This window comes from Hemitrygon akajei, chromosome 8 (genome assembly GCF_048418815.1).
Source record: "Hemitrygon akajei chromosome 8, sHemAka1.3, whole genome shotgun sequence".
Classification (NCBI taxonomy): Eukaryota; Metazoa; Chordata; class Chondrichthyes; order Myliobatiformes; family Dasyatidae; genus Hemitrygon; species Hemitrygon akajei.
In genome coordinates, this window is record NC_133131.1 from 87,668,969 (window position 1) to 87,692,754 (window position 23,786).

At 40.7% G+C, this 23,786-nt stretch overlaps 1 protein-coding gene across 3 annotated transcripts in view; it reads left to right on the plus strand.

Moving 5' to 3' along the window:
• Nucleotides 1–23,786, plus strand: part of etv1 (ETS variant transcription factor 1) — a 145,689-nt gene that overhangs the window by 87,762 nt on the left and 34,141 nt on the right. For all 3 annotated transcript variants that reach the window (XM_073054139.1, XM_073054140.1, XM_073054138.1), the window contains one exon: nt 22,568–22,636. In XM_073054139.1, the coding sequence (XP_072910240.1) occupies nt 22,568–22,636 (69 nt within the window). The remainder of the gene's footprint in view (nt 1–22,567; nt 22,637–23,786) is intronic.

The window sequence follows — 23,786 nt, forward strand, 5'->3', positions numbered from 1 at the left end:
TCTGTTTCTGTGCTGTACTTTTCTATGACTCTATGAAAACTTTGGATTTGCAGAATTACAGCTGAAATAATGCATTATAAATATGCTTTATTACTTAAAGCTGGTTTGAACACTCATCAACATTTTGGGTTTCAATATGCCATTTGAACTTCGGGTATTATGTGGCATCCCATTCACGTCATTGGCTTGTGTATCCAAGAAAAAAATAATCCACTCAGACTTCAAAATCATACTTGTCTGTCTGTGCCGAGTAACTGCTGCCACATATTCCCTCATTTCATCAGTGACAATTTACGTGGGTTAGAATGGAATGCTGATCGGTGCTCTTTCCTGTAATGGGTTGTCCCACAGTGGGAAATGGAGACGCAAAGTAAAGTTAGTGCAGGGAACATGGCCAATGGCTGTGCTGGTAGTAGCAAGGTTATCATGATGATTTATACCAGAGAGGCAAAAATAATTGTTTGATGGTCTGGAAGTGTATTAGCTACTGAAAACCAAGATTACTCTTAACTGAGTTGGAGATGGAGCACAAAACCATGAAGCTTTTCTCTCACTTACAACCATTTTGGTTTCTACCACAATTATTTGGAATGATAATTCATTGTGCATTAGAGACTGTGAACTGAATGCTCTTTGAGGTCAATGAGTGTACATCTGGTAATGGATGTCTACTTTTGCCTGACCAATACTTGGATAAATGTAAATGAATCATTTATCTGGTTACATTTCCAGTAAGATGGCTCTGTTAAGTGGTGACTTTTTGCATGCAGCTCCAATGGGAATAATCAAATTTTCCCATTTAGGACTATGGCAGCTGAAATCCACAGTCACAACAACAGTTACTTCAGTAAGGAGCATCAGAACTGATGAACCTCGGATGGCAGACTCAGGTCATGAGTGAATTTTGCCTTTAAGAAAAAGGAAGCAGAGACACTGCGCCAGTTTACACATATGATTGAAACACAGGGACTTTAGACTTCCACTCCTGACTATCCTGCTGGCAAATTAACAGTCTCTGGAAAATAAAACTGAAGACCTTAGAGCCCGATTACTGTACTAGGTGGACATCAGGGACTGTTGTGTATTCTGCTTTACGAAAACATGGCTCACACCAGCAATATCAGATTCAGTGCTGCAGCTTGATGGCTTCATCATTCACCACAGTGACAGGACAGTTCAGTCTTCTAAAGGAAGAGGAAGTGGAGTATGTTTTATGACTAAATCATTGTGGTGTACAAATGGCGCAGTTCTCTCATGCCACATATTCTCTCATTTCATCAGCGACAATTTACGTGGGTTAGAATGGAATTCTGATTGGTGCTCTTTCCTGTAATGAGTCTAACTCACCCAACCTACATAGAACATCTAGCGGCCAAATGTCATCCATGCTATCTGCTGAGAGAGTTTTCCATCATCATCCTTGTAGCATTGTACATACCACTTCAGGCCAATCTCAGACAGGTACTGGAGGAGCTGAGCAATGTACAGTAATTAACAGGGTTAAAACCACACACGCTGATGTCTTCCCCATCATTGCAGGAGATTTCATCCAGGCCAGCTTGAAGAAGTCTCTGAACAACTACCACCAACATATTACCTGTGGACCCAGAGGGCCCAACACATATGACCATTGTTATACAATCATCAAGATTGTTTACTGTGTCACCCACACCCGCTCTTTGGAAAGTCTGATTATCTAGCTGTACTTTTACTCCCATCACATAGGCAAAGACTGTAGCACCAATGATGAGGACTAAAGAGGTGTGGTCAAGGGAGCTGGAGGAGTGCTTACAGGACTGCTTTGAGTATATGTATTGGACTCATCTTAGGGATTCATCTTTGAGATGAGTGTGTCTTCGAGAACAAACCGAAAGCCGTGGATGAATCAAGAGAATCGTAATCTGCTGAGGGCCAGGTCTGTGGCATTCAAGACCAGTGATCCAGAACTATACAAGGAGTTCAGGTACAATCTACACAAGATAATTTTAAGGGTGAGAACATCATTGTGATTGAGTTCAGAGATGGAATTGGATGCCTTTCAGCTCTGGCAGGGATTGCAGGACATTTTTTCCCTATAAGCGAAACCTAACCATGAATCACTGTGATGCTTCATTCCCAGATGAGCTCAATGCTTTTTATACACACTTTGAAAGAAAGAATTAAACTACACCTGTGCAAATCCCTGCAGGATCTGGTGACACTGTGATCTCTGTCTTGGAGGCCAAAGTAAGAACATCTTTTAAGAGGGAGAACACTTGCAAGGTGTCAGGCTCTGAAAACATGTGCCAACCAATTGTCAGGAGTATTCAAGGATATCTTCGATCTCTCATCTGCTTCAAAAGGGCGACAATCGTACCTTTGCCCATGAAGAACAGGGTGAGCTGTCTCAACCACTGTCACTCAGTGGTACACACATCTACTGTGATGAAGTGCTTTAAGAGGTTGGTCATGGCTAGAACTAACTCCCGCCTAAGTAAAGATCAGGACCCACTGCCATTTGTCTATTGCCACAATAGGTCTACAGCGGATGCAATTTTACTGGCTGTACTATCAGTCTGGGATCACCTGGACAATAGTGATACCTATGCCAGGCTGCAATTTATTGATTACAGGTCAGTGTTCAACACAATCATACCCTCAGTTTTAATCAATAGGCTTCAAAATCTGGGCCTCTATGCCTCCATCTGCAATTGGATCCTTGACTTCCTCACTGTGAAACCACAGTCTGTGTGGATCAGAAATAACATCTCCTTCTCGCCGACAATCTACACTGGTACACCTCAAGGATACGTGCTTAGCCCACTGCTCTACTCTTTCTACACCCACAATTGTGTGGCTAGGCCCAGTTCTAATGCCATCTATTAAATTTGCTGATGACAACTGTTTCTGGCAAAATTTCAGATTGTGGCTAGGAAATGACCAGGAGTTAGAAAGATCAGTTGGTTGGTGTCGCGACAACAATCTTGCACTCAATTTCAGTAAGGTCAAGGAATTTATTGTGGACTTAAGAAAGGGAAGTCAAGGGAAGACACACCAGTCTTCAAAGAGGGATCAGAATTGGAAACGATGAACAGTTTCAAGGCGGCATCTATTATTAAGGACCCCCATCACGCAGGACATGTCCTCTTCTCATCGGAGAAGGCACAGGAGCCTAAAGACACCCAGCATTTCAGGAATAGCTTCATCCCCTCTGACATCAGATTTATGACTGAACAATGAGCCAATGAACACTAGTGTATGTGTGTGTGTATGTATGTATGTATATATATATATATGTATCATGTGTGTATGTATCTATCAATACTCTTTAGCTTTTATTTTGTTTTGCAATGCACTGCTACCACAAATCAACAAATTTCACGCCAGTAATATTTAATATTACTGCAATATTAAACCTGATTCTGATTCTGAATCCTGTAATCCAAATATAAACCTGAGTATTGTGTTGTAATAATATTCAGATCAGAACACTGTTTTACACCAAACGTTTCAAAAATGGTCTGAAACCTGTTACATCTGTGTTCTCTTTCTGCTTGGCCTTGACAAATTAAAGATAATCTTTTTTTCTGTCTTCCTCTAAAGTTTTCTTTCTATCTCCTTTCAATGGCTGAGCAATCTTGCATTGTTCTATAAATGGGCGCAAATATGTTTGTGTGATTATTGTGAATTAAGTCACTCGTTTCAATAAACTGTTTTCAATCTCTCACCACCACTTTCTAACTTCCTACCAATTGCCAGCTTGCAGAGAGCCTCATTTCTTGCAGGGAAATCAGGACACAAAAATCTGATTGTTTTTCTACTTTGCAATTATGAAATTTTAAGTGAATCTTCATTATTTAAGCACAAGCTAGTGATCTATTCTGAGATGTGTGATCTGGTTCACATATGGCCCTGTCAAGAGAGACAATTACCCATGATTGTTTATCGGGGTGGGGATGGGTAGAACAGCAGGAGCTGAAACATTGTAAATAAAGCATTAAATCAGGCCATATCCTCATGCATTATTTTCAGATTAAGTCTTTTTAATAGTTCACCAATGACCGAATTCTCTTCTATGCTGCACATTCAGTCCTTCAGCACTTACTAGGATGTTCAAACATTAGTCATCAGATCAGCTATTGCCTCATTGAATGGTAGAGTAAGTTCGAGATGCCAAGTGGCTTACTTCTGTTCCTAATTTGTTTATTCGTGTGAAGCATCTTCGACAATTGAGCGATGTCTTTTTTCTAATGTCTGCAGAAATATATATTGAAAATTTCAATGCAGATGGCACAGGCTGATGGTGTTGCAGATAATTTATTCGGTTGTTCTAGGTAACTTGGGGAGATTGACAGAATGCAGAGCTGGGCTGAGAAGTAGCAAATGGAGTTCAATCCAGAAAGGAGTGAAATAATACACTTTGGAAGGACAAATTTAAGGACAGAGTATAAGTTTAATGGTAGGATTCTAGCAGTGTGAAGAAACAGCTGGCTCTTGGAGTTCATGTCCATAGATTCCTTAAGATTGCCACATAAATTGATAGAGTGGTTAAGAAGGTGTATGGTGTGTAGTTGGGGATTGGGTTCAAGAGCATTGAGGTAATTTTGAAGCTCTATAAAACTAGATGGACCACACTTGGAATATTGTGTTCATTTCTGGTCCCCTCCTTGTAGAAAGGATGTGGAAGCTTTAAAGAGTGTGTAGAGGACATTCACTAGGATACTGCTTGGATTTAGAGAGAAATTCTTACAAGGAAAAGTTGAGCGATCTAAGACTTCTTTATAAAGTGAAAGGAGAGTGAGAGGTGACTAGATAGAGGTACACAAGATGAAAAGGAATGTGGATGAAAGAAAGATAGAGGTACATGTGGGAGAGAAGAGTTAGATTGATTTTTGGTGTAGGTTAAAAGGATGGCACAACACCATGTATTGAAGGGCCTGTACTGTGTTGTACTGTTCTATGTTTTGTTCCTAGTCAGTCACTCTACCTTTGAATACACAGAGGATATTTTTTGAAAACTCAATGCAGCACAGGGACACATTAAGATAAATGAGATGGCCATTCTGGGCCCTCATCCAAGCCAGTCAACATAGATTATAAAATCACTTGGCATGTTGCTTCTGCGTTGCTGTCATCTGAATTTGATAGTACAAAGTTAAGGGGTTAGTACAATTGTAGTTCAAATGTTTTGAATTAGTTGAAAACCCATGGTTCATCACAAATCTTGAACTTGGTGTTCTAATACAGTAACTCATTACCAAGTTAGATCAAGGCTGTTTCGTGCCCATTAGTACTGAGAGCAATGATAACTGCAGCTGTTCACTGAGGGTACTATGGAGGTTGAATTGAAATGTTACCCCATTGTCATTCTGAAAGGACTGGCATGCTCTTTTGTGCAAACTGAAGTGCCCTGAGTGTAGCAGTTAGTGTAATTTATTACTGTAAATGTTAAGTGGCATTTGTTTGATTTTTATTAGATCTGGTCAAAATGGAGAGGCTGGCAATTTAATTAGAAGTAATGTTATTAGGTTGGCCATTACTTCGATGAAGTTCAGAATGACATTGATGTTCCAAATTAACCTTGTTATTTCTTTTATTGGATAATCATTTGTGGAGATGGTTTTTGAAATTTAATTGTACTTGCAGTCTCTGTGCTAGTCATAAATAAAGCATAAATAATATAACAATGCTTTATTTCATTGAACTTAATGTATTTTAGTATCCTTAAATTTCTGAAATTGGAGGAAGATAGACTTTTATATTAAAAAAATCCCTGAATTGAAATGGTGAGATACCAGTGTGCTGTGCAGTGTGCATAAGATGACTTGTTTTTCTCAAGTATTTGAGCAGAAGGAATAACCAGTTTTAAATGCCTTATTTTTCAGCAAAGAGGAATAATTCCAGATAAATGAGTTAGAGTTTGCCTCCAATTTCCATAGTCCATCTCAAGTTCCTCCACACCTCTACTTTTCTTTCTTGAATCCTCTCACTCCATGTCATGAGGAATGTCAGTAACCAGTGGCCATTACATGCCCATAGATTGCTACTGTTAGTTTTGTCTACACTCCCTCCCACAATGCTTCTCTTAGTTTTTGTATCACCACCTTCTATGCCAATGCTTCTGATGTGTCTTTTTTTTCCTCAATCATGCTTTCGCCTCTATGATCATTGATGGGTTTTCCAGCTACATCGATTTCATTTCCTGCAATTTTTCAGTCATAGGTTCCTTTGTCTTCATTGTTTACTCACCAGCATCCATATTCCACAAATCATCCTCCATAATTTCAAACATGCTATCACCAGACATCACATCTCACTTCTCTCTTGAAGATTACTATTCACTGCTCCACCAATATCCATCACCTTTCTCATGGCACCACCAAATGAAATCACAGGCAATGCAACCCCTAACCTTTTATCTCCTCCATCCCTGTTGTCCAGAGCCTCCAATGTTCCTTCCAGATGAAGATGCAACTCACTTGTATCTCTTCCCACTTATTGTGGTGCATTTAGTGTTCATACTACACATCTATAGAAGTTTGACAATGTTTTAGATGGCATGCCAAATCTCCACAATCCTCAGGAAGTAGAAACTCCGCTGTGCATTCTTTGTAATTGCACTTGTGTGCTAGATCCAGGACAGGTCCTCTGAGATAATAGCAGCTATGAATTTAAAGTTGCTGACCCTCCCCATCTCTGATTGTCCAGTGACGGCTGGCTTATGGACCTCTGGTTTCCTTCTCCGGAAGTCTATAATCACCTCCTTGGTTTTGCTGACATTGAATAAGAACCACTCAGCTAGATTTTCAATCTCCCTCCTATATGCTGATTTATCACACCTTTAATTTGCCTACAATAGTGGTGTCATCAGCAAACTTGAATATAGCATTGGAGCTGTGCTTAGCCACACATTCATAAGTGTAAAATGAGTAGAGTGGGGGGAAAGCACACAGCCTTGTGGTGCACCTGTGCAGATGGAGATTGCGAAGGAGATGTTTTTGCCAATTGAAACTGACTGGGGTCTGCGTGAGGAAATTGAGGTTCCCATTGCACTAGGAGATATTGAGGCCAAGGTTTGGAGCTTATTGATTAGTTTTAAGGGGATGATGGCATTAAGTTGATTCTCATGCAGAAGCTAATATCTTTCATTACCAATCTCTCAAAACACTTCATTACTGTAGATGTAAGTGCGGCTGAGCAATAGTTATTGAGGTAGGTCACCACGTTCTTCTTTGGCACCAGTATAATAGAAGTCTGATAGAAACAGGTGAGTACCACACACTGTCAAAGTGAGAGGTTAATGATCCCAGTAAACCACTGAGTAGTTGATCAGCACAGGTCTTTAGTATTCAGCCAGGTTCCCAGTCTGGGCCGAGTGCTTTTCATCGGATCATCCTCCAGAAGGCTGCTCACACATTGTCTTCAGAGACTGAAATCATAGGATTATTGGGGGATATGAGAGTTTGTGACAGTTTGTTTGTTTTGTTGGTGAAAGTGAGCATAGAAGTCATTCAGCTCATCTGGAAGCGATGCTCTGTTGTAACCTATGTCACTTGATTTAACTTTATAAGAGGTGATAGCATTCAGGTCCTGCCACAATTGTGGAACATCCTTCACCAATTCAAGTTTAGCCTAGAATTGCCACTTCACCTGTAAGATGGCTTTCCGGAGATTGTACTTGGATTTCTTCTAACTTTTTTGTTCAGCACACTTGAATGCCTCCAATCAAGCTCTCAGCAGATTTCAGATCTCATGGTTCATCCACAGCTTCAGATTGGAGAAGACTGAATGAGTTTGTAGAGACACACTCGAATAAAGTCCATTACAACCATGATATATTCATTCAGATTCCTCGGTGAATCCTTGGACATGGCCCAGTCCACTGACTAGAAGCAATCCCGCAGTTGCTCCTGTGCCTCGTGTGACCATCGCTCTGTTGTCCTAATCAATATAAAACATTTCCTAATTAATCTCCTTATCAATATTAAGCATGTTTAGTTTCAACTTTTCCTAGTTTTGAAGAAGCATCAGTATCTGGTTCTCTTTGTACCGATGTTGCTTGACCAGCCTAAATCTCAAGTGTTTACTGTTTTTCTTCAGATTTCCACTATCTGCCATATTTTACCTTTGAATTAATAGTTTGAGTTTTATGAGCTGATGTTGCATAATATCATTCATTACCAGACATGCAAATATCACAAGAAACCAACTGTATTCAACGACTATAGACAAACTTGTCAACAGCAAAGTTCAAAGTCAATTTATTATTAATGTACATATATGTCACCATATACACACCTGAGATTCATTTTCGTGCAGGCAAATTCAGTAATTCCAAGAACACAATCGTATCAATGAAAGATCACACACAACAGGACGAGCAAGCAACCGATGTGCAAAGGACATCAATCTGCAAAACAAAGGAAATAATATTAATAATATTAAGCAATATATATTGAGATTATGAGATGAAGAGTACCTGAAAGAGTGTCCATAGGTTGTGGGATCAGTTCAATGATGGGCAGCTGAAGCTATCCCCACTGGTTCGGAAACCTGTTGGCTGAGATGTAATAACTGTTCCTGCAGCTGGTGGTGTGGGTCCTGAAGCACACTGGTGGTTTAAGAGTTATGCATATAATTGTGTACAAAGAACCAACCCATGGCCTTCTCCAATAGGGGAAAAGTACATTAGATATAGATTTACAATGGCAGGACTCAGCTGCTTCTCTTTGTATCTGAATGCTTTAGCCAAGGACAGAAAGGTCAGACCATAACAGACTGTTGTTTAAATTGTGGTCATTAAACTCATTAGGGGCATGCATTTTTCCCTCAAAAAATTCTGTAGGTCTGTTTGATTTTTTTCCCCTTCTGGGTATAGTACTGTGGCTTTCAAAGCAGAATTTTCACTTCCATCTTTTTTTGCCAGCTATGTGTTTGAAAGTTTGCATATACACCATTAAACATCTGTCTGTGGGATGGACTGATGATGCATAGTGATTAAATTTTATTTCAATTATGAATGTATTGTCATTATTTTGAATTTCAGTTTAATTATGTTAGAGAAGTTAATAACAGTTGCACTTTTTGACTGAAATTCCTCTTTACTGAAAATTCCAACTAACACCAGCAAAAAGAAACAACAAAACTGAATTGAACCAAGATTAAAAAATGTCACACCTTTTCTATATAAGATCTCATAAACATTTTGACCTGATTAATGGAGATTTGGAGTGAAGGTAATGTTAATGTTACTCTCCCAGCAGTACCAGCTCATGACCCTGTTACTCCTGCATCCCATGAGAGATGGTCAGTGGAAAAGAGAGTTAAGCATTAAAATCACAGAATATGTCCCCAGTCACTTACATATGAATTTTTTGTCATTTACTAAATGGCAGATTTTAAGGTTTATCTGTTACATCCAAAGAAGGCAGGGCTTCTTGTTGTGATGCACAAAACTATTCCTCATGTCCGACTGGTGCTAGGTTCAAATTTAACTGTGACCATCTTGGCTTGAGAAACCCAACAGGAAAATGCAGTCAGGATCTGAAGGTTGCAGCAGATAAATATCTTGCTGACCCATACCCAATCTTCAGGCCTTCATTGCTCTCCATTTCTTGTACAACTTGACACTTCTGCCCTGCAATTTTTTCCATTTGCCCCAGTGGTCCCTGGTTCTGGTGTCCTATCACCTGATGATTTATTCATCAGTACTCTCCATGTCTCTTGGCTTTTCTGGGTTCCCTCCCCTATCAACAATCTCCCTGTCCTCTTCAACTCTACATAAATTGGGGTTATATCTTCATAAACAATGTGACGACCTTGAGAGAAACAACATGGCAGAATTTAATCCCGCCTTAAGTTTGCTAGGAAACATTGTAGCAGTGGCTGTGTATAGTGCTCCATGTCCACTGAAACTAGAGAGCTTCTGAAGTGAAACACTGTGCTAACTGATGCAATGATATGTTTAGAATAAACCAGCAAGAATTAAACATTCTTCTTACATTTTTATAAATAATTTTATCTTCTCTTATCATATCAAGAGGCCCACAGACTTCCCAGTCCCACCATTCCAGTTCAGTAAAGAATATTTTTTAAAAAGCTGCAGATTTTGGAAATCCAGAACAAAAAAGATACAAAAGTGCTGGAACTACTCAACAAGTTAGGCAGCATTAGTGGATAGTGAAACAGAGTTAACAGTTACTCCGAGCAAGGGTTATTGATCTGAAACATTAACACTATAATTCCATAGATCTTACTTGGATCTGCTGAATGTTTTCAGCACTTCCTGCTTTCCGTTAATTTATTCTTCTCTAAATTCCTAGGCCTCAGCTGGAGGTAAGGTGCTGCAACTTACACTTTCTCTGACACTTCTAACTGTCTTGTTGCTGTTGTGAGGTTGGAAATCTTCTGCCCCTTTCCTCCCTGGTGGTCTTTTACTGCTTTTCCCTCAAATATTTTGCTGTCTATCTCTGTGTTTTAGCCACAAAATTTTTCTAAGAAGCAAAGGTAACTATTCTGCCCCTCCATGTTGTGCCTTTTAAATTGAAAAGAGGCAGGAGTTGTTGGGAAGAAACCAGTCCCACTGCCCTATCACCCCCACACCGTGACTCTGCACACCCAGCTCCCACCCTTCCTCCAACTTCCCATTTCATGCCCAATCTGCATCTCAGGTGGTGCTGAAATTACTAGCTGGTTTTTGGGAACCACCTGAAGGATAATTTCCTCCATTTTGCCCTGCCATCGCAGCTCAGGCAATGACCGCACAATGCACATTGGTTTAAGGTAGCTGCAGGACAAGGAGCTAACCTTTGAATTGTCATTTCATTCTGATAGAAGAGATTTGCTGCTCATAGTTCCACATGCAATCTGTACTCCGGTGACAAGCTCTTTGACAAGCTTGCCAGCATTCTACTGTAGATTGTGTATGATGGATTGATCTGACTATGATAGATAACATCTAATTCAGTTATAAAATCATTTTCTGTTCAATTTGACTCGAGTCTGTTTCCTGGTGCAAACTGCTGTACTATTTCAAATTAATTTTACCAGCTCTCCCCTGAGGACGTCAGTCAGCAGGCATGTGGTAATGCAGACCTGGATATAGCTACCTGCACACTTTCACTCAGCAGCCTTCAGATCAGGCTTACAAGTCGGAGAATAGGTTAGCAACTTACGAATGCACATTTCGTTTTTTAAAAAAGCATATGATCTCAGAAATTGGCTAATTAAACTCTGATGCCAGCTTTACAGAAATGAAGCTAATACAGCCAGAGACGTACAGCATGGGAACAGGCCCCTTTGGTGCACCAAGTTTTCACTGACCTATCCAACAATCACTTACACAAACCCTACACTGACACCATTCTTACTCTCCTCACATTCTTATCAACTCCCTCCAGCTTCTACCATTCTCTCATACACAAGAGGCAATTTGCAGTAGACTATCAAACTACTAACCTGCACATTGTTGGGAAGAAACTACAGAACCTGAAGAAGCCAATGCTGTTGCGGGGGGAAGTGTGCAAACTCCGCACAGGAAGGTCAAAATTCAAACCAAGTCTCAGGAGCTTTGCGAGAGAACTCAGTTTGCTCTGCCTCAGTATCTTCAAGTCTGATTTTTCCTGACAAGTTGCTGAACAGAAGCAAATCTGCTTATACTCAGTGTGAGTTGCTAGTACAGCTCATATCCACCCAGCTCTTCTTTACTATCTTGAAATAGGACACCTGCAGGCCACGGGAGCTGCTTTGCTAGCTATTATCTTCAAAAGTCTTTGGCTCAAGTACCGTGGTCCAAAGATTCAATGGTTTAAAAATGCTTATTTTTTTAATTTTAGAGTCTTCTTCAGCTTACCATTAATCTCTGACCCTGAAATGGAGAGAGTGGGGGAGGTTCCTAGCATGTGTGTTGAGGTGCCTCATGTCTATGTCATTGATGGTCGTTCATCATGTCCGATGATGACAGTTGTTCTTGTGCAGCTCATCTGTTATGGACCTGAAGGTGGCTGTAGGTTCCAAGTCCTGAGCAGTAAACTTGTTTGCTGAGAGGGCAGGGGCACTGTTCTGAGTCACCTGCAGCGATTGCTGCTGCAACTTTTCATCGGTCTTGGACAGTCAATGGGTTTGCATGACACCTCTCCTCAAAGTTGTCCTGGGCAAGTTTTAGCAAGGCACCGCATCCAGCCCATCTTGATTGCATGTTCCAGCTGCTTTGGAGTAAGTCCAGCATATGCGAAGTTAGGTTTCACACAACCTTTGAACCTTTTGCGTAGCCTACCTTGCTTCCTCTTGCCCAGCTTGCTCACCATGCCCTCGATGCTGTGGTCTCTGATCTTTTGAGGACTTCCAGATTTGTGGCTTGTTTCTGCCAATGAACGTCTGGGTGAAAATGTAGAAGTGCTCTGTTTCTCTGAGCTGTCTTCTGTAAATAGTCCATGTTTCACAGCCGTAAAGGGGACTGCTAGCAGTGATGTGTTATGAACCCCGTAACTGGGTGTCTTACCAGCAAAGATAGGAGTATCCGTTGAAGTCTGATGATACTATTTTTAACGGTATTTATTAGTAAAAATACACAAAGATAATATCAATGCAAATATACAGATAATATACGTCATCAATACTAAACCTAAAAGTGCGGGTATAATAATAATCAATAAGAAATAAGCTCTATCGTTGTCTAGGGGATAATGAATTGTCAATGGAAATATAAAGTTCAGTTCAGTTCATGCAGGCTGCGGTAGTTGTTGATCACGGTGTTGCAATTGTTGGAGAGAGAGAGAGCGAGAGAAAGCAGTAACAGCTATTGACTTGCTGACTTTCCTTTTACGATCTTGATTCGTCGATGCGTTGTTGTTGTGGCCATTCATGTATGAACCCTCCGTCCTTTAGCTAGACCGTTCCGTGGTGGACTCGTCACCCAGGCAAGGGTGGACACACACACAAGTCCCCACCGGTCTCGTAGCGTCTCTCCTGGTGCGTCTGAGGGGTGTTCCCCAGACCTTACTTTTATCCCCACTCACGGGGTCTCCGGTGTCAATCAGGTTGGGATGATGCAACCCATCAACCAGACTGCTCTGGTTGCCCCCTGAGGGGTTTCAATGAATAGAACAGTACTTAATACACAATTCCTTCTCCAAGAGACAATAGCAGTAATCAGTGGTTCCGTTCCGCTTTTGTTAGGAGGAGACATTCCACTTTTGTGTATCTCTGTGTTGTCTCTCTCTCATTAACTGACATGAGCTGTTTATCTCTCTCATTTCCTTGGTATCAGACCCGAAATAATAGCGATTTTGCGATTCTCAAAAGGGGGGGGGGCGACTTTGCACCCTTCTGCCCATCAGAGTTGCTCCTCATTCGTAACAGATGGCATTGTACACCTTGAGCTTTGTGAATAGATGAACATTGGGCTGGTTCAACACATGTGAGTGCAGGTGACCAAGGTTCTGGCTGACTTTGTAAATCCTGGCATTGATTTTCCTTGTCCAGGGAGCCAACATCAGAGATGATGATGCCAAGGTATCTGAACTCCACATTCAGTTTTGTTCCCTCAATGGTGATGGAAGGAGGGACATTGGCAGATCCAGAAGCAGAGTGAAATAGGACTTCTGACTTTCCCAGGCTGATGGTGAGGCCAAAGAGATGAAAGGCCTTTGCAAACCTGATGACAAAGAATTGGAGATCAGGTTCTGTGTGGGCCATTGGGTGCAGTCATCAATATAAAGCACTTCAAGGATGAGCCTCTCTATCGTCTTCATCTTGGTATTCAGGCAATGCTGGTCAAAGAGTGATTCCATCAAGCCTGTACTTCAGAAACACACAATCTTCAGGGTCCCAGACAGCATGGTTCAGAATGAATGTGATGAATAGGTTAAAAAGCACAGAGGCCAATACACACCCTTGTTTAATACTGTTTGAAATGTTGAATGGCTCTGTTTGACAGGACAAGGCCAGTCTTCTTGTCATGAAAAAGGCGAGTGAGGTTAATGAACCTGCGAGAGAATCCCAGCTTGACACTGCCATCCACAAGGCTTCTGTACTGACCGTATCAAATGCTTTGCTTAGATTTATGAAAATGGCATAGAAGTTCAAATTTTCTTCAATGCACTTTTCCTGAACCGGACAAACAGCAAAAACAATGTCAATAGTGCTGCCAACTGAGCAAAAACCACACAGCATCTCACGGAGGTTCTCTTCTGATACACTGTGATTAGCTGGTTGAGGATTATTTGGGCCAGGACCTGCCTGGTAGTTGCCACGGTCAGCTTTGTTTCCCTTGTTTTTTGATGAGTGGGACGATCTTGGCATCCTTGAAGTCTTTAGACATGTTTTCTTCCCAGATACTCGTAAGAATACTGTGGAAGATTTTGATTGCAACTGGACCTGCTGACTTGAATATCTAGGTGGGGATTCCGTCCACATAACCTTTAGTGCGATGCTATTAAAGCTTGGGGCATCAGGAATTCGGAGATCAATTTCAGTGTTTTCTGTAAGCAAGTTTGTATGTTCCTTTCCATGTGCGTGTGGGTTTCATCCAGGTGCTCTGGTTTCCTCCCACAGTCCAAAGACATACCAGTTAGTAGGTTAATTGGTCATTGTAAATTGTCCTGTGATTGAGGCCCTCCATTGCTTGGGGTTGACCATGAAGGTTGTTTACCAATTGTCTACATGATACACAAGCCAGCATGCAAGCCATACAGAGAACAAGCTGTTGCTCGTGTAGCAAGCTCCCCCTCTCTATGCAAATGATGAATCCAAAGAAACAGCAGAGACCAATACAGCTTGGCACCAGCGGCATTGTGAGGGTTGCAAGTCAGAGTTGAACTCAACCTTAGACAATAGGTGCAGGAGTAAGCCATTCGGCCCTTCGAGCCAGCACCGCCATACAATGTTATCATGGCTGATCTTCCATAATCAGTACCCTGTTCCTGCCTTCTCACCATATCCCTTGACTCCGCTATCTTTAAGAGCTCTGTCTAACTCTTTCTTGATAGCATCCAGAGAATTGGCCTCCACTGCATTCTGAGGCAAAGCATTCCATAGATCCACAACTCTCTGGGTGAAAAAGTTTTTCCTGAACTCCATTCTAAATGGCCTACCCCTTATTATTAAACTGTGGCCTTTGGTTCTGGACTCCCCCCAACATTGGGAACATGTTTCCTGCCTCTAGCGTGTCCAATCCCTTAATAATCTTATATGTTTCAATCAGATCCTCTCTCATCCTTCTAAATTCCAGTATATACAAGCCCAGTCACTCCAATCTTTCAACATATGATAGTCCCGCCATCCCGGGAATCAACCTCGTGAACCTACACTGCACTCCCTCAATAGCAAGAATGTCCTTCCTCAAATTTAGAGACCAAAACTGAAGACAATACTCCATTTGTGGTCTCACCAGGGACTTCAACTCTGGATTTTTCCTCAGGGTTTACTCACAAAGCCTTCCTCATGATTCGGTATAGCCCCAAGGTAACGAAGGTTTGAGATCAGATTTTTTCTTCTCCTAGATGAGCTGCCAACCATGGCTGATGAGTCCCATCTGCCTGAAGCAATGGGTTTTAAGGTTCCAGTAACCAGCCTTTGCCCCTTCTCCTACTCGTAGAAAAGCTTCCACTGGACTTAGCTGCTGAGCAATACATGAGGCCAGGAGCTGGACTTGGTTGTCAGAGGCTATTTGAGATGCACACAATTCGGAGCATTTAATAAGTAGTGGGAGCTTATCCCCATTACCACCCCTGGCTATAACAATATTAAGGAACCAGTCCTGTAATGAGGTTCTGCATAGGGAATTCAAAGAGTTAGGTGCTAAGTTAAAGGGCAGGACTTCGTGAGTTGTGATCTCAGGATTGCTACTTGAGGCCAGAACTAGAAAGCTTACACAGTTTAATACATGGCTAAGGAGTTGGTCTAGAAAGGAGAGCATTAACGTTTTGGTTCATTGGGCACTCTTCCAGGGACGGTGGGACCTGTACAGAAGAGACATTTTGCACCTGAACTGGAGGGGAATCAATATCCTAGCGGGAAGGTCTGTTAGTACTGCATGGTGGTGTTTAAACTGGAGTTGCAGGGGGATGGGAACCTGAGTGCCGGAACAGTTATTGGAGAGATTGTGGAGGGAGATGTTGGTAAGACTTCAGACAAAATTAAGAATCAAAAGGTTGAGCATGGTGTGACTAGTGTCCTGAGCTACCTATATTTCAATGCAAGAAGTATCGTAGTAAAGGGAGATGATAGTGTTGAAGATGAGATAGCTGGTTTAAAAACAGGCAATGTGTAGTGAGGAGAGGCAGTTGATAGGGGAAAATGCAGTTGACAGGATGAGTTGCAATGCAAAAGGCAAACAAAATCGGAAAGGGTGAATTCAGGACTGGAGGTGTTATATTTGAATGTGTGCAATATACGGAATGATGTAGATGAACATGCAGCATAGTTGCAGATTGGCAGCTGTGATGTTGTGGGCATCACGGAATCATGGCTGAATGAAGATTATAGCTGGGAGCTTAACGTCCAAAGATACACATTGTATTAAAAGGAAAGGCAGGAAGGCAAAGGGGGTGGCATTGTTCTGCTGGTAAAAAATGAAATCAAATCATTAGAAAGAGGTGACATAGAGTTGGAAGATGTTGAATCATTATGGATAGAACTAAGGAACTAAGGAACTGCAAGGGTGAAAGGACCTTGATGGGATTTGTATATAGACCTTCAAATAGTAGTAAGGAAGTGTTCTACAAACTACAACAGGAGATAGAACATGCATGTCAAAAGGACAATGTTACAATAGTCCTGAGGGCCTCCAAAGCCAGTATATCCTTCCTCAAGTATGGAGACCAGAACTGCACACAGTACTCCAGGTGTGGCCTCACCAGTACCCTGTATAGTTGCAGCATGACCTCCCTGCTCTTGAATTCAATCCCTCCAGCAATGAAGGTCAACATTCCGTTTGCCTTCTTAATAACCTGTTGTACCTGCAAGCCAACTTTTTGCGATTCATGAACAAGCACTCCCAAGTCCCTCTGCACAACAGCATGCTGCAGTCTTTCACCATTTAAATAATAATCTGCTCTTCTATTATTCTTTCCAAAGTGGATGATCTCGCAGTTACCAACATTGTATTCCATATGCCAGACGTTGGCCCACTCAACCTATCTATAGCCCTCTGCAGATTCTCTACATCCTCTGTACAATTTGCTTTTCCACTCAGTTTAGTGAAATCAGCAAATGTTGCTATGCTATGCTATACTCAGTCCCCTCTTCCAAATCATCAATGTTGCGGACAAGCTGAATAAGTATTTTGCAATATTCTTCACTGTGGAAGACACTAGCATTATGTGGAGATTCCAGGTGTCGGGGTTATGAAGTTGATTCCAGCACCACAATTTTAAACAAGTCCCACTTTTGTGTTGTGCTTTCAGTGAAGGGTCCATGGGATGTTAGCTTGTCATTGAGGCTGGTTGCAAGTTGCTGACAATGTTCAGTTTGCTTGTTTTCTAATGCTAAAAGACTGCATAATGACTTTTGGCTTCATGCGATACAATGGAGCAATGTGTAGTGTGAGGACAGATCTGACCAGTTGACGATCAGTCCGGCACTCTGCACCATGCGTCGTCCTAGTGAGCTTGAAATCTCAAATGTCCCACCTGAGATTATTGATAAAGTTGACCAAGTTTAGACCTGAGGTTCATCCAAGCTGTTGTGTATTTGTCAGCTTGCCTGAAGAGTGTGTTTATGATGGACAAGCTGTTTGTCCACATCGTTACTGTTTAATTAAAAGGTAGAAGAGAGATTATTTAGAAAATGGAAGGCTTTCCTGCTTTTTCCAAGTTTGCAATTAGATAAGAAAAAAACGCTAAGACTTATTTTGTAGGAGGCAGCCTCCTGCAAATAAGAAATGCTAGTTTAAATTGCAAGCTTCATACTGTTCAGATAATGCACTGTGCAGTTACCAGTGGATATCACAAAGGAAACAAGCACTGCTTCAAGACTCCAGCAGTAACCTTTTACCAGCATGACTGGCAGTGAGGTTTCTCAGCAAGAAAGTCAGTTTTACTCACCCAAAGGAGATTGTTAAACAATCATACAAGGTTAGACCTTCATAAATATTTTAAGAAAACATGGAGGTTTTTGAGAGTACTGCAGTAAAAATATCTTGTATATAATAGAAGTTCTCTTCAGTTAATTGATTTCTAGTCAATAAGCCAAAGAAGATAAAAAGTGCATCCTGTGGAAGTTCAGAAAAGTTCAAAGTAAATTTATTATCTAAGTATATACATGTCACCATATCCAACTCTGAGATACATTTTCTTGCAGGCAAACACAGTAAGTCCAAGAAACACAATTGAATCAATGAAAGACCATACCCAACACAACGGACAGACAACCAATATGTAAAAGACAACAAACTATACAAATGCAAAAGCAAAAATAAAATAGTAATATTAATAATAATAACACTAAATAAACAATAAATCCCAATAATATGAAATGAAGAATCCTTGAAAGTGAGTCCATAGGTTGTAGGAGCATTTCAGTGATGGGGTGAGTGAAGTTTTCCACTCTGGTTCAAAAGAAGGGCAGTAACTGTTTCCAAACCTGGTGGTGGGAGTCCTGAGACTCCTGTACCACCTTCCTGATGGCAGCAGTGAAGAAAGAGCATGACCTGGATGGTGCAGGCACTGGATGATGGAGGCTGCCTTCCTATGACAGCACTCTGTGCAGAATCGCTCAATGGTGAGGAGGGCTTTACTTGTGATGGACTAGGCTGTGTCCACTATCTTTGTATGATTTCCTGTCTAAGGGCTTTGGTGTTTCAATACCAGGCCGTGATGCAACCGGTCAATGTACTCTATAGCACACATCTATAAGTTTGAAGTATGTCAGAGTTTTAGATGTCATGCCGGATCTTCATAAACTTTTGAGGAAGTAGAGGCGCTGTTATGCTTCCTTCATAATTGTTCTTAAGCACTATTAGCAGATCCTCTGAAATGATAATACTGAGAAAATTAAAGTTGCTGACCCTCTCCACCTCTGATCCCCCCAATGAGGTCTGGCTCATGGACCTCCGGTTTCTCCCACCCGAATAACCAGCTCCTTGGTATTGCTGACATTGAGTGAGAGGTTTTTATTGATGTGGCTAGATTTTCATTCTCCCTCCTATGTGCGAATCCATCACCACCTTTGATTCAGCCCACCACAGTAGGATTGTTTGCAAACTTAAATATGGCATTGGAGCTGTACTTAGCCTTAGTTTTAAGTATAGAGCTAGTGGAGAGTAGGCTAAGCAGACAGCCTTGTGGTGTACCTGTGCTGATGGGGATTGTGGAGTAGATGTTTTTGCCAATCTGAACTGACTGGGTTCTGCAAGCGAGGACACTGAGGATCCAATTGCACAAGGAAGCATTGAGGCCAAGGTCTTGAAGCTTATTGATTAATTTTGAGAGGATGATAGTATTGAATGGTGAGCTGTAGTCATTAAAGAGCATCCTGAAGTAATCATCTTCGCTTCCAGATGTTCCAGTGTTGACTGAAAAGTCGATGAAATGGCACCTGTTGTTGACCTATAGTGATGGTAGGCAAGTTGGAGCGGAATCACTTCTCAGGCAGGAGTTGATATTTTTCATCACCAACCTTTCAAAACATTTCAGTATAGTGGATATAAGTGCTATTAGATGATAGTAACTGAGGCAAAACACTGATAGCTGCTTTTGGATTTCTGTGTTTACAGCTATGCATGTGCAGTGATGTTTTATTCTTTATACTAGTGTATGGTTAGAACATTACTCATTGCTATGATTTGGTGAAGAAAATTAAATTGTCTTTAATTAAGATGCTTTTAAATTATGAAGGTCTTCTTTAATTAAGCCTGCTCATTACTTTCCAGGCTTTCTTGCCTTTTCATTTTGGCTTTGAGACTTTTTGTCACATTTTCATCCCCGAAAATTTGTTGATCTCGGGGTGATCATCTTCCTGTGTGAGGGCAAAATCAATTAATGAAACAACTCTGGATTACTATCAAGTAGGCTTAAGGCTGATCTGTTAGTGGGTTGTTACAGATATGATTGGTTGCAAGTCATGGTGGCCTTAAGGCACAATTTGCCAGCCAGTGGTGCAGTGGCATCCACAGTGAACTTCGAGGTGAGTGGTCCTGGGTTTGAATCCCGTTGGCTCCTTGCACGCTTTCCATCTGTGCTGGGTTGAGCGTCGAACTAACAACTTGGCCTCGTAAAACACAGACAAAGATGGCTAAAGAAACGGCTTTGCCGCCCAATGCGCCACAAGGCACGGAGAGGAAGAATGTCACTACTTAGGCGACTACTTTATTAAAATGCCCGCAATGTTGTAAAACATCCATTCTCAGAAACACATGTTTAATTCCAATAAGCCTATCTAAGTGTTCTTTTTAAGTATTCATACTCAATGCTTACAGATGTCCTTTGTACCATCAGTAATTTTGCATATGCAGATTACTGCATGATTCGTTGATGCTTGTTGTAAAACAGCAGATTTATCAATTGTTGACTGTCCAAACCAAAGATCCACAGCAGACAGGAACCGCTCACCTCAGGCTTCCACTCAGGGCTGTGACCACCCATTTCAGGACTCCAACCAGGAAAGTATCCAGTCACCTCATATTCCCTCAAAGAACAGTGACTGTGGAACATAGCCCCAACCTAAAAGGAGAGTTGTGGTTTTAAATTCTTTGAGCCGCATTTGATATTAGGGCTAAATTAAAAATTCATGCTCCCTTTTATTTATAACATTACTGTGAAATATTTGTCCTGTATAAACTTGGAGTTTGTATAGGTATTTACCCTATACAAGGTGTTGGTGATCTGAGCATTGTGCACAGCTTTGCTCTCCTTATTTAAGAAAGATCTTACTCACGATGGAGGTAATCCAGAAGAAATTCAGTTGGCTAGTAATTGAGATGAGGAATGATAATGACCATTGGCTAACAATGTTAGATCTATATTTTTTAGGGTTCTGAAAAGAAGGCATATTCTTATTAATACAGAAAAGTTCCCAAGGGGGCATGACAAGGTATATATTATGATGATTCCAATAATGGGAGAGTCTTAAACAAGGGGCAGAATTGCAAGACAGGAAGTGGTTGCCTCAAACTGAGGTGCGTAGGAATTTCTTCTCTCAGAGATGGATAAATCTTTGAAGTTTTGGAGAATGGATCTTAAGAGGAGGTGGCTAACCTTTTGAAGGAATTTGGAATTGAGGATCACACGGTGACACAGAAGAGGTCTGAGGCAGATCAATCATGATCCCACTTAATGACAGGACAGGCTTGATGGGCCTCATAGTCTATTTCTGTGCTTGTGTATTTGTCTCTATCTAACATTATACTTTAAGTAGTGATGGTCACTTTAGTGTCATTAACAGTAAGTTGACCTTTTTTTCAAAATTTGTATATTTGTCATGACAAAATTTGCAACAAATAATGGAATTGTTATTTATCCCGGAAGTCAACAAATACAGTCTTCCACTCAAATGAAGCATTCCTAATCACTTGCATCCTTAAAGTGAGTTTACAATACTTTGTAACTTTAAATTGCCTCCTTCAGGATTGTTTATTTCTTTGATTGCAATGGAGTCAAGAAATCTGTTGTCAACAGGAAAGTTAAAGTCAAAACATTGTCCCTGAAACTCAATATTTCATCTAGAAGGAAATAATAGTGTATTTTTAGTTCTTAAATGATTGTTCTTTTAAAAAAATTTGTTCTTTCTGTGCATGTCTGGTAAATGTATATTTTAAATGCGGGCCATGCAAGTACTTCAAGAATGTAAACATTGCAATAAAATAAATATTTTGCAATCTCAACGTTTTCTAAAATGTCCTGTTTACTTAGAGGAAGTCTTGATGTTCCTACATAGCACAGAACAATTTTCAGTTTACTTTAACAGAGTACTGATCAGCCCTTTTGATGAGGGTTAGTGTAATGGCAGGAGTTTGGTCTCTTTCATTGTTTTGTAACATTCTACTTTCAGTATCACATAAAGTTATTGCCATTTTACGCAAGTGTTTTATTCACTCACTAACTTGTTGAGTTGGGTTTTGCTGGGCGTGCATTTGAAGTGGAGTGGGGGAAGTCATGGAGAATTGGCTCTATTATATGTCTTCAGAAACACAATACTGGACTGCCATGGTTGTAATCTGTGAAGGACTTGCAAGGGAATATCCATCAACTTGTGCATTTAATGATTTCTACTCTTGTCAGAGAGTGTTTGATAATAAAATGCTTTTAACATGGAGTATGCCATCATGTTTGCCTTCATGGAAAGAGGAGCTACATAGAAGAATGCACTCTCCAGGTTACACATTGCACCCAATCCCTGTAAATTGATATCACTTTACAGTTATTTAGCCGACTGTCATCTATGTCACCAAAACTAATGGCAGAATGCCTTTAAAAATGGATTTCTAATTGCAAATGATGCATAATTCTCATAAGAGGCTGGGATAACAAGAGGGCTGCCCAGGAGAATTAACCTGTCTTGTTTCAAATAGTGAATCAAAGGGATATTGCTCAGAAAGGAGACTAATCCTAATGTGAGCTTTTGTTAATTGTCTCTTTCCTTATACCCACAGGTTGCATGTATGAAAAAGGTCCTAGACACTTTTATGATGACACCTGTGTAGTTCCTGAAAAGTTTGACAGTAAGTCAATCTACCCTTAATTTTAACACTTTACCATGTGAAAAATAGGATTTATTGTTTGGGGTGGGCAGATATTTCTACAAACCAAAATGGGCTTAAATTGCAATGAAAAAGCTGGTAGAGGAACTCAATGTGAAGGATCCCGACCCGAAACATCGATAGTCCATTTCTTTGCATTATCTGCTGAATTTTTCCAGTAGCTCACTCTTTCCTCCAGATTCCAGCATCTGCATTCTTTCTTTCTTTCTTTGTGTTTGTATTAGGATGAATTTCCACATCCCAGGAAAATTTGAGTTATGTTTAAAAACTGGAAGACATTTTATCCAAAATTACTTTATGTAATCCAAAATGTGCTATGAATCTCACCTGGATTTAGCTAAAGATTAGTGGAAGTTCAGAGAGACACTAGAGTAACTTATCTCCAATAACCCCTGACTATATTTACAGTTGTCAGTCAGGAGGCCCATCTGAGGAACTTCCCAGCAATAATATTTATTTACATGGTGATACAGTATGCATGAGGCTACAGTGTTGTGAGAGTACAATATGTATGATGTTGGTATTTTTGAGTTGCTAATGCTGTTGAGAGGGAATAGTTCATGAAAACATTCACTGAATTGAGGAAATGTGGATGATGTTCACTTGAATGGGGGGACACGGAAGATTTCCTTTTAGATTCAGTTGATCAGATTACCAGATGTAATTATGTATCAGAAGTCTGAATGCTATGCTTACTTTTTATAGGTAAAATTATATCCTTTGTTGTCCATTTGCAAGAATTTGGTTATGTGATACTTGAAACTAAAACAAATCAGATGTAAAACTGAAGGAATTCCTGTAACAAATAGCCTTTTCATTGTTATTTGACCACCTTATTTGAAGAATCAGTGCCGTATGTAAGTACAAGAATTTAAATTTAGTAGACATCACATGCAATTGAACATGCAATTATAAATACAAAAAGGTTCTGCAGATGCTGGAAATCTGGAGCAACACACATAAAATGCTGGAGGAGCTCAACAAACAAGGCAGCATCTATGGAGAGGAATAAAGAGTTGACATTTCAGGCCAAGGTCCTTCATCACGACTGGAAAGGAAGAGGAGAGAAGTCAGAATAAGAAGGTGGGTGGGCGGTGGGGAAGCTGGCTGG